The following is a 10,843-nucleotide window of genomic DNA, read 5'->3' as shown; positions in this document are numbered from 1 at the left end:
TCCAGCAGAGGACAGTACAACTGCATTCAATGGCGCGTCGCTTCCCTTCCATCAAGATGTGCGATTCCGTAGGTTTGCAAGCGTAATGAGGGCGGCCGTCTGCCTCGAGCCGTTGGACTTGCGATGCAAAGACAGATCATCTGTAAGAAGGTTATTGCGCCCAATGCAAGGTACATCAGCTCTGCCAAATACCTCACCTTGAACCTCACGGGATCCAGACTATGAGTCTACTAACTGCGAACCGGAAATGTATTAGTAAGAAATCATTGATGAATAAAGGCAGTGGCGTTCCGTCAGGGCCAGCAAGGCTTTCTCTGCTGGCCTAAACATTCTCAGAAAAGTAAATTTATTAAATTTAACATAAATTTATTTTATTTTCATAAATATGTCAACAAAATTATTCTCTGTATTCTTTACGTTGTATTATTTCCACTTAGTCGAGTGGCTTTCAATGTTATTTAAAATAACATCGATAAATAACTTATTTATTATGGTAGAGTTTTTAACCAATCATATTTCAGATAGCTTGTGTTGCCAGGTAAACTAAACTTGCTCTGGACCTTCAGCAGGCCCCTGTGCGCTGTAAATGAACGGGCGCAGTCAGCTTGCAATAGCCAATCAGATCACGAGTCTGCGTACCAGGGCCAGCTAGAAGGGCTTCCGTCGACACTGGACGTGCGCGTTCGGTGATTGGATTAGCACCTGCTAGAGGGAGCTGTTGCTGCATTTTGACCCAAAATGGCCGAAGGAGAAGACGTTGATCTGGTTGCAGGACTACTTTCCACACAATTTTCAAGACGGACCTTCCACTGGATTTACCAATTTAAGTTGTTTTACCAAGGCAGCAAGGAAACATCAGAGCACGGCTGGGCACTTACAAGCTACGGTGCGTTTAAAAACGTTTGGGGACACTCGCGTAGATCTGCAGCTCAGTGAACAGGCACTACATTAGTGAGTAAATGAATTTTATTTTACATTTCTTCTTATTTTATTTCGTTAGTATTAATGATCACGAAATAAAATGACAAAGATACAAAAATGTATCAAATAAATCAGCTCACCTGCAATTTATAATGGCGCATTGTAGTCAACTTCGTGCACTAAAATTCGTTCAATCTCAGCTGCTCAACGTTTTCAGTTATTTGCTGTTGTATAGCCTATTCTCAAAATGCAAATGATCTGTTAATTTTATTTTCAAATAATAGTTTTTGTTATTGTGTGGTTGGTGTCTTATATGAAACTGCGACATTGTGCAATTTATTGGACAGACTTGTTTATGATCACACAGCGTAATTTGGGTGGCATTTTATTTAGTATTTTTTAAATCTTTTTACTTTTGACAATATCTGTAAATTTAGTTTCCTGCTCTTAATTGTGAATGCATACTTGATGGTTTTAAATGCTCCTGAAATTAAGTGCTGCCTGACGAGCCTATATTGTGTTAATGTATGTGACGTCGCTGAAGGCCTAAGGTTGAAATGCACGGCCCGCCACTGAATAAAGGTGTATGCCAGCTCAGAGCATAGGTGCTGATAGTACTGGGGACAGCTTCAGAATGATGTAATCGCCCAACCGTCAATAAAAAAAAAAGACAAATGAATTCACATTTATGTTCCGTTTACGTTGGACCGACATTGAGCCTTCCTGGCATATTTGTGCCTACCCTAAAAGATGCATTGGCTTTACACATGAATGTCGGAATTTACACATCCGCTGTCATGAACGTGGTGGTGGAGGACCCCAAAAAGCAGGCAAGAGGGAGGAGCAGGGTGGACTTGACAAAACGTATTAACAAAACTGTAGCCTCATGTTAACCTGTTTGCTCGGTCGGCAAACTGCAGGGGGGCAAGTAGCGGTCCTGCGGCACTCTTTAGAGCACCGGTGTCAAACTCAAGGCCCGGGGGCCAGATCTGGCCGGCCACAACATTTGATGTGGCCCGCGGAAGCAAATCAAACATGTTCACTTCTATGATGCTTGCTAAAATTTTCACCAAAATTTCAAATTCTCGTAGGTAATGCACAAGAGAGCTATTGTAAGTTTTCTTGTTACCAAAACCCTCATGACCGTAACTTAAACTACACTTTCATAAACCATTATTCTTGACTTCCTTATATGGTTTCACAGTCACAACGGCCCTCCAAGGGAACCGGGAACTATAATGTAGCCCGCGACAAAAAATCAGTTTGACACCCCTGCTTTAGAGGGACCAGCAAGGCCTGCAGGCATTCAATGCCTATATGGCAGGTTTCTTGGGGACTGGGAATGCTTAAAGCAGGATGGGACTTCACGTAGCTCCAAGGATCTATTGAAGATCTGAGTAAAGACTGGAGCTAGCTGCTTAACGCAGACTTTGAGGCAGGAGGAGGACACACCGTGCGGACCTGACACCTTCTTGATCTTTCGTTGCTTCAAGAGCCATCTCATGTCCGGTTCATGAATGGGCAAGGCAGAACAGGAAGAAAAATGACAACAAAAAGTTCATGAACCTGTGGAAACAAGGGAGAGGACATCAACAGCTGACAAATACAAAAGGACAGTGATACACGTGTCAAAGCTCAATCACGAGAGGCGTTCACCTGACAAAAAGCTGAAAAGACATCAAATTTTGCAATATACTTCATAGCATGCTTTTGGTTGATGACATAGTGCGACAGTGGCTCTTGCTGCTGCCTTACAGCAACAAGTCCCCTGGTTTGATTCCAGTTTGGACTGCTCAAAAATAGTCGTCATTTTTGGAACACTCCCACTAGGTCTTTCCTTCTATCATCACCAATCCTTTTTTTATCCAAATGCCAAACTTTCAGTCCCACATGAAGATATGATGTAACATTTGAAACCCACCATCAGAGGGTGTGTGTATAGGTGTGTGTGTGTGCGCGCACCACTCCATCTGTTCTGTGACCGTAACAAGTTGTCTTTCTAAAAATGACTCCCACAGAAATTCGCTCTCTTCCACGTGAGGCGATGGCGATGATGATAAAAGATGACGCTCTAACTCGCGCGTTTGTGTGTGTGTGTGTGTTTGGCATGAATGAATCAGGGAGGCATCGTGGTCCTCCTCCTCTGTCGTGACATTCATTCAGGAGAAAGTGTGTGTGTGTGATGTCGCTGACTCACAGGGAAATTCCTGTGTGGTGGTGGAGGGAGGGATCAAATGGACACCCAAGTATAATTAGTGTATGTGAGGACTGCAGCTCACAAGCAGCAGACCTGAGGCCCGAGGTGATCAACATAGAGGAACTCCTGGGAGAAAGAGAGCTTGATGGAAGCAGATCCGCACCGACTGACTTAGCGCGCGCCACCTGTTGCCTTTGCGGGACATCACCATGACTTCCGCTTCTCTTCCCGCAGCACTTTTCGCTCTGACCGTCGTCGTCCATTTCTGTCCGTCAGGCTCGCTGGTCCTCCAGTCGGAAGTTCCCGCGGGCATCCAACAGGGGGCAGAGTCCCCCAAGTGCGCCTCTTGCACCGTAGGCCAGGTGAGGAAGAACTCCAGCGATATGGTCGACGCGGTCAAGCGTCACATCCTCAACACGCTCCACCTGAGCACACGACCCAACCTGACGCAAACGCTTCCTCGCGCCGCGGTTCTCAACGCCATCAAGAAACTGCACGTGGGCCGCGTGGCCAACGACGGCAGCGTGGACGTCCAAGTGGACGGGACCGACCCCGAGGCGCCCGCCGCCGCCGAGGTCATCGCCTTTGCCGAACCCGGTGAGTGAACGGGCAAACGCCCGAGAAAGCGACTTCTTGACGTGGTCCGAGTGCCGGCGGCTGCTTTTGCTTCATGGCACGGGGTGTATAAACATACAGTCGAACCTCGGTTCTCGACCAAAAATTTCGAGTTTTTTATGCCTCGGATGACAAGCAAATTTCGGTTCTCGAACAAACTGAGCGCACCTGAATGCACCACTTGACTCCTCCCGCTTTCCTTACACGAGGACGTGACGCTTCCTCTTGTTGCTTTCCATTGTGAGCAGACGTGTCCAATAAACTTTTTTTTTTTTTTTTTTTTTTTAAAGAGCGTGGTTTCGGTTTTCAAACAATTTGGTTTTTGGAACCACCTTATGCAACGGATTATGGACGAAAACCGAGGTTTGACTGTACTTTGTTGCATTGAATGATGATGATGATCAATTTATCATCAAAAACGTCCATTTTTTTTATTTTTTTTTACCACTCCTCAAAGTAGGATAGCTGAAATGTTGATCGCTTAATTTTTTTTCACTTTGAGGCAAGGGATGCAGACAACACTTCCACAACTGACACAATTTCTCCAAAATTGTCAACACCATCCCGAGAAAGTGTGCGTTTCTGCGCGTATTCTGGGAATTCGACGACAAGAGGGCACGCCGAGGGCCAGCTCGTTGCTGACTTTCTGCGGCGCACCTCTGCCAGCAGCAGCGAGACGCCCACTCGCAGCCCGAACGGGAAAGCCGGGACATTGTCGAGTTTATGTGTCACACAACCACATCGGCGTAATGAGCATTGAGTGGAGGGCAGAGAGCCGAGATATTAATAGCGACCCCTGTGAAAGAACTCGTTAATGAGGGGGAGGCACGAAAGAAAGAATGATTTCATTCAGACTCACTAATTAGTCGGCACAGGAGACAAAGGGGCACTTTGGGGGCTTTTTTTAGCATGCCTGCTAATACCGCAAAGTGATGCTAACGTGCTATGCGTCACCGTGTTTTTGTGTGCCAGGCGAGGCCGGGAACACCCTGACCTTCGACCTCTCCAAGGAAGGCGGTAAGGGGGCGTCGGTGGAGAAGGCCGACCTGTGGATCTTCCTCAAGGTGTCGAGGGGAAGTCGGGCCAAAGGCAAGGTGACGCTGCAGCTCCACCAGGCTGAGCAGGACGCGCCCGTCTCGGAGAAGACGGCGGACACGCGTCGGAGCGGCTGGCACGTCCTGGCCGTGCCGCGCTGCGTTCAGTCCTCGCTGGACCGAGGCGACGGGCCGCTGCGTCTTGGGCTGTCCTGCCCGCTCTGCGCCGGGGCCGGCGCCGCGCCGGTCCTGTCTTCCGCCGGCAGCGACCAATCCCACCGGCCCTTCCTCATGGCGGCGCTGCGCGCCGGAGAGGAAGCGGCTCGGCGCCGGACGGCTCGCAGTTTGGAGTGCGACGGCAAAACGCGCACGTGCTGCAAACAGCAATTCTACGTGAGTTTTCAGGACATCGGCTGGAGTGACTGGATTATCGCGCCGTCCGGTTACCATGCCAACTACTGCGAGGGAGACTGTCCCAACCACATGGCGAGCGTCGGCGGCCCGGCGCTCTCCTTCCACACCGCCGTCATCAACCAGTACCGCATGAGGGGCTCCGGACCCTTCCAGAATGTCAAGTCATGTTGCGTGCCCACGCGGCTGCGCGCCATGTCCATGCTGTACTTCGACGACGAGCAGAAGATCATCAAAAAAGACATACACGATATGATTGTGGACCAGTGCGGCTGCTCGTGAAAACGCTCGCGCACCGAACCGAGCGGGTCAAACGGAGGATTTGATCAAGCCGCTCTTTTCCACATTGGAAAGCAAGCAGGGAGTTCATCAAAACCGAAAAAGTACGATGTCATTCATTTGATCCCTTTTCGTTTTCGACTTTGTGTCAAAGTCTCGCCGGTGGACGGTTGAACGCTTGCAGACGACCGACTGGACGTCGCAGAGGAAGGAAGCCAAAGATGGAACGTTGGCTTGTGAGGGAATTTTCAAAACCCTTCACGTGAGAATGAAGAGTGTTTTGATGCATGTCCACCCCTCCCCCCCCCCCCCCCCACCCGCCCCCACCCCTCGATTGACAAAAAGTGGATGCGCTGGTCAAACGAAGGTTTCCAGACTGAAGAAGCAGGCCAGCCAAAATTGGTCACCGTGGCAACGATGTGTTTGTTCACTGACCTACAAACTCATGGCTGAGTCGAGGACTTGATTTTAGACAAAGAGGGCAACACAATGCATTGTGGGTAGCGGAGCATGTGGCAATAATAGCAATCAAATATTCTTAGGATGGCATAATTCTCCCCAAAAGGCAACATGACGTCTTGTTCCAAAGTATGTACGTAGCGCAGTATTGTGGAAGGATTTGACGGCTAATCGTATCAAACCTTACGTTCGCATCCCTTTTGATGCACTTTGAAGGCACTTTCCTATCGCGTGTCAAGCACAAGCGGCAAGTGTGGACTTGCACTTCTATAGCGCTTTATCGTCAACTTTGGAAGCATAGTGCACAAGTAGGTTAGTAAGGCGCCTCAAGGTCACTGAGGTCAAATGCCGGTGCACTCGCATGTTCTAGTTATTCCTCATAAGAGAAGAAATATATACTGTATATCTTTTTTAAATGTTCCACAAGAGGGAAAAAAAAAAGCTGTTTTATTACTGTGACATCATGTTCGAGTCTTGACTAACTTCCACTAGTGCTGTCTCACTCGTGTGACACCTGCTAATTTGGGACTGAAAGTGGTCAAATAAATGATTGTTTTGTAGAAAGCCAGTTGTTGGGAAAATGCTTTTTCCGATATATTAAACAGCAAAGGGCGACTGGCACATCATTATGCAATTTGCTGAAAAACAAAATCTTCAATTGCCATGAAATGATCGAGGAACGGTCGCCTCCTGTTTCCAGACGAATGTCATGCAATGTGACACGATTTCCTCAAAATGAGAGCAAAAGTCAAAAGGCCTGCCTCAATCTGAATCCAAGGCAGCAAGAATTTTGAAAACTGGATGAAGGCTTTGGGGGAACTTTATTGATTTATTTTGGGTGCAGGATTTTTAAAAAAAAAGTCTGTGTGAAAATGTGCTTTTAAAAAAGCCTTCACATGAGAGTAAAAATAGTAAAATACTCCGGCTTGATTCATTCTCATTCTTCTTGATGAGCTTGCTGGTGAGAGTGTGGGGTGTGGGTGGGGGGGTCCAAAAGGAGGAAAGATTGTTATGAATGACATTTGGCCTTTATCTTTCCACACCGTTTCCGAATGAACTTTGACCTTTGGCCACATGCTTGTTGCTCTTTTTGATCATCTTTTTAGTCAATCCGATGCGACCTATCCGCCATCGCACATCTGTGGAATTCAATCCTCCAAGCCTCCTCGTGATCATCATCATTATCATTAGGTTTTTACAATAAATGTGAGGGACTGGAGCGCTGGTGACCCTGCCCAAAACATGTTGAACTAGTGTGAGAAATGAACACACTCAAACGCACATACGCACACACACATTTTTTTCCAGTGCTGGCCTGCTAAAAGTGATGACGAGTATCTTGAATTAGCTTCTTCACACTCACAGTCAGTGTGTCAAGTGTTCTTGTCAGCATTAGCTGCTGTGATGGAAGCGGGGGCGGCCATCCCACGGGCCCATCGAGCCACCCTCATCAATGCGCAATGACGTGGCCACAACACCGCCTGCGCAGCAAGGAGAAGAACAAGAAGAAGATGTAACTGTGGCAGAACCATCACATTTTCATGGTGATTATTAATAACACAGGGAGTGGAGTTAAGGACAGTTGAGAGCATTATTTTCAGGAGTGGACTGTGAGGCAGTTGTGTGAACCTGACAACATCAAAGATGTTGCTTACTAAATGTGGATATTAGTAACAGTTATAACATTAAATACACATATAAAACGATATACATCATAGATAGCGTGAGCATGTGAACACATAACACGATCGGGGTAACAAGCCCCTCCATTTAAGACTGTGAGGTACAAATAGTCAACAGGAAAAGCATTGGAATCTCCTGAAACACAAAAAAGTGATTCCTTCAGAAAAAAAAAAAGTCATTTATTACAATGAGGGGCCGTCGAACACAAACACAGAAAGACCAATAAGAAATGTGTCTGCACAACGCGCCCGTCACCACTAGTGGAGACGGGCTTCTCCCATTCTTCCCAGTTTTTTTCGGCCGTTTTTTTCGCCTTACTATACACGGTCGTTTTATTTCAGCTAAAAACGCCTTACTATACACGGTCGTTTTATTTCAGCTAAAAACGCCTTACTATACATGGTCGCTTTTTTCGGCAAAAAATGCCTTACTATACATGGTAGTTTTTTTCGGCCTTTTTTTTCGGCTAAAAACGCCTTACTATATATGGTCGTTTTTTTTCGGCTAAAAACGCCTTACTATATACATGGTCGTTTTTTTTGGCCTTTTTTTTCGGCTAAAAACGCCTTACTATATATACATGGTCGTTTTTTTGGGCTAAATACGCCTTACTATACATGGTCGTTTTTTTCGGCTAAGAACGCCTGACTATACATGGTCGTTTTTTTCGGCTAAAAACGCCTTACTATACATGGTCGTTTTTTTCGGCTAAGAACGCCTGACTATACATGGTCGTTTTTTTCGGCTAAAAACGCCTTACTATACATGGTCGTTTTTTTCGGCTAAAAACGCCGTACTATACATGCTCGTTTTTTTCGGCTAAAAACGCCTTACTATACATGGTCATTTTTTTCGGCCGTTTTTTTTGGCTAAAAACGCCTGACGATACATAGTCGTTTTTTTCAGCTAAAAACGCCTTACTATACATGGTCGTTTTTTTCGGCTAAAAACGCCTTACTATACATGGTCGTTTTTTTCGGCTAAAAACGCCTTACTATACATGGTCGTTTTTTTTCGGATAAAAACGCCTTACTATACATGGTCGTTTTTTTTCAGCTTAAAACACCCTACTATACATGGTAGTTTTTTTTTCGGCCAAAATTGCCTTACTATACATGGTCGTTTTATTTCAGCTAAAACGCCTTACTATACATGGTCGTTTTTTTCGGCTAAAAACGCCTTACTATACATGGTCGTTTTTTTCGCCCGTTTTTTTCGGCTAAAAACGCCTTACTATACATGGTTGTGTTTTTCGGCCGTTTTTTTCAGCTAAAAATGCCTTACTATACATGGTCGTCTTTTTGGGCTAAAAACGCCTTACTATACATGGTCGTTTTTTTTCGGCTAAAAACGCCTTACTATACATGGTCGTTTTATTTCAGCTAAAAACGCCTTACTATACATGGTCGTTTTATTTCAGCTAAAAACGCCTTACTATACATGGTCGTTTTATTTCAGCTAAAAATGCCTTACTATAAATGGTCGTTTTTTTCAGCTTAAAACGCCTTACTACACATGGTCGTTTTTTTCGGCTAAAAACGCCTTACTAGTCGTTTCTTTCGGCTAAAAACGCCTTACTATACATGGTCGTTTTTTTTCGGCCGTTTTTTTTCGGCTAAAAACGCCTTACTATACATGGTCATTTTTTTCGGCTAAAAACGCCTTACTATACATGGTCGTTTTTTTGGGCTAAATACGCCTTTATACATGGTCGTTTTTTTCGGCTAAAAACGCCTTACTATACATGGTCGTTTTTTTCGGCTAAAAACGCCTTACTATACATGGTCTTTTTTTTCAGCTAAAAACGCCTTACTATACATGGTCGTTTTTTTCGGCTAAAAACGCCTTACTATACATGGTCTTTTTTTCAGCTAAAAACGCCTTACTATACATGGTCGTTTTTTTCGGCTAAGAACGCCTTACTATACATGGTCGGTTTTTTTTCGGCTAAAAACGGCTTACTATACATGGTCGTTTTTTTCGGCTAAAAACGCCTTACTATACATGCTCGTTTTTTTCGGCTAAAAACGCCTTACTATACATGCTCGTTTTTTTCGGCCGTTTTTTTCGGCTAAAAACGCCTGACTATACATAGTCGTTTTTTTCAGCTAAAAACGCCTTACTATACATGGTCGTTTTTTTCGGCCGTTTTTTTTCGGCTAAAAACGCCTTACTACACATGGTCGTTTTTTGGGCTAAAAACGCCTTACTATACATGGTCGGTTTTTTTCGGATAAAAACGCCTTACTATACATGGTCGTTTTATTTCAGCTAAAAACGCCTTACTATACATGGTCGTTTTTTTCGGCTAAAAACGCCTTACTATATATACATGGTCGTTTTTTTCGGATAAAAACGCCTTACTATACACGGTCGTTTTATTTCAGCTAAAAACGCCTTACTATACATGGTCGTTTTTTTCAGCTTAAAACACCCTACTATACATGGTCGTTTTTTTTCGGCCAAAATCGCCTTACTATACATGGTCGTTTTTTTCGCCCATTTTTTTCGGCTAAAAACCCTTACTATACATGGTCGTTTTTTTCGGCTAAAAACGCCTTACTATACATGGTCGTTTTTTTTTTCAGCTAAAAACGCCTTACTATACATGGTTGTGTTTTTCGGCCGTTTTGTTCGGCTAAAAATGCCTTACTATACATGGTCGATTTTTTTTAGCTAAAAACGCCTTACTATACATGGTCGTTTTTTTCGGCTAAAAACGCCTTACTATACATGGTCGTTTTTTTCAGCCGTTTTTTTCGGCTAAAAACGCCTTACTGTACATGGTCGTTTTTTTCGGCTAAAAACGCCTTACTATACATGGTCGTTTTTTTCGGCCAAAAACGCCTTACTATACATGGTCGTTTTTTTTCCAGCTAAAAACGCCTTACTATACATGGTCGTTTCTTTTCCGACTAAAAACGCCTTACTATATACATGGTCGTTTTTTTCGGCTAAAAACGCCTTACTATACATAGTCGTTTTTTTCAGCTTAAAACACCCTACTATACATGGTCGTTTTTTTTCGGACAAAATCGCCTTACTATACATGGTCGTTTTTTTCGCCCATTTTTTTCGGCTAAAAACCCTTACTGTACATGGTCGTTTTTTTCGCCCATTTTTTTCGGCTAAAAACCCTTACTATACATGGTCGTTTTTTTCGGCTAAAAACGCCTTACTATACATGGTCGTTTTTTTTTTCAGCTAAAAACGCCTTACTATACATGGTTGTGTTTTTCGGCCG

At 44.5% G+C, this 10,843-nt stretch overlaps 1 protein-coding gene across 2 annotated transcripts; it reads left to right on the top strand.

The window, feature by feature from the left end:
• The first annotated feature begins 44 nt into the window (after positions 1-44).
• Positions 45-6,533, top strand: inhbab (inhibin subunit beta Ab). Of its 2 annotated transcripts, XM_086129161.1 has the most exons (3): positions 45-170; positions 3,395-3,715; positions 4,706-6,533. In XM_086129161.1, exons 1-3 carry the CDS (start codon positions 86-88, stop codon positions 5,458-5,460), a joined length of 1,161 nt encoding a protein of 386 aa, XP_085985287.1. In that variant the 5' UTR covers positions 45-85; the 3' UTR covers positions 5,461-6,533. The 2 variants fall into 2 exon arrangements, with proteins under 2 accessions (XP_085985287.1, XP_085985288.1); XM_086129162.1 differs by lacking the exon at positions 45-170 and having other exon boundaries at positions 3,162-3,715.
• Positions 6,534-10,843: the final 4,310 nt, after the last annotated feature.

The sequence above is a fragment of the Hippocampus guttulatus genome, chromosome 14 (assembly GCF_054856545.1).
Source record: "Hippocampus guttulatus isolate MCC_2025c chromosome 14, RoL_Hgut_1.0, whole genome shotgun sequence".
Lineage (NCBI taxonomy): Eukaryota > Metazoa > Chordata > Actinopteri > Syngnathiformes > Syngnathidae > Hippocampus > Hippocampus guttulatus.
Note: the sequence above shows the minus strand (reverse complement) of the source record. Positions and strands in the feature narration are given on the sequence as shown.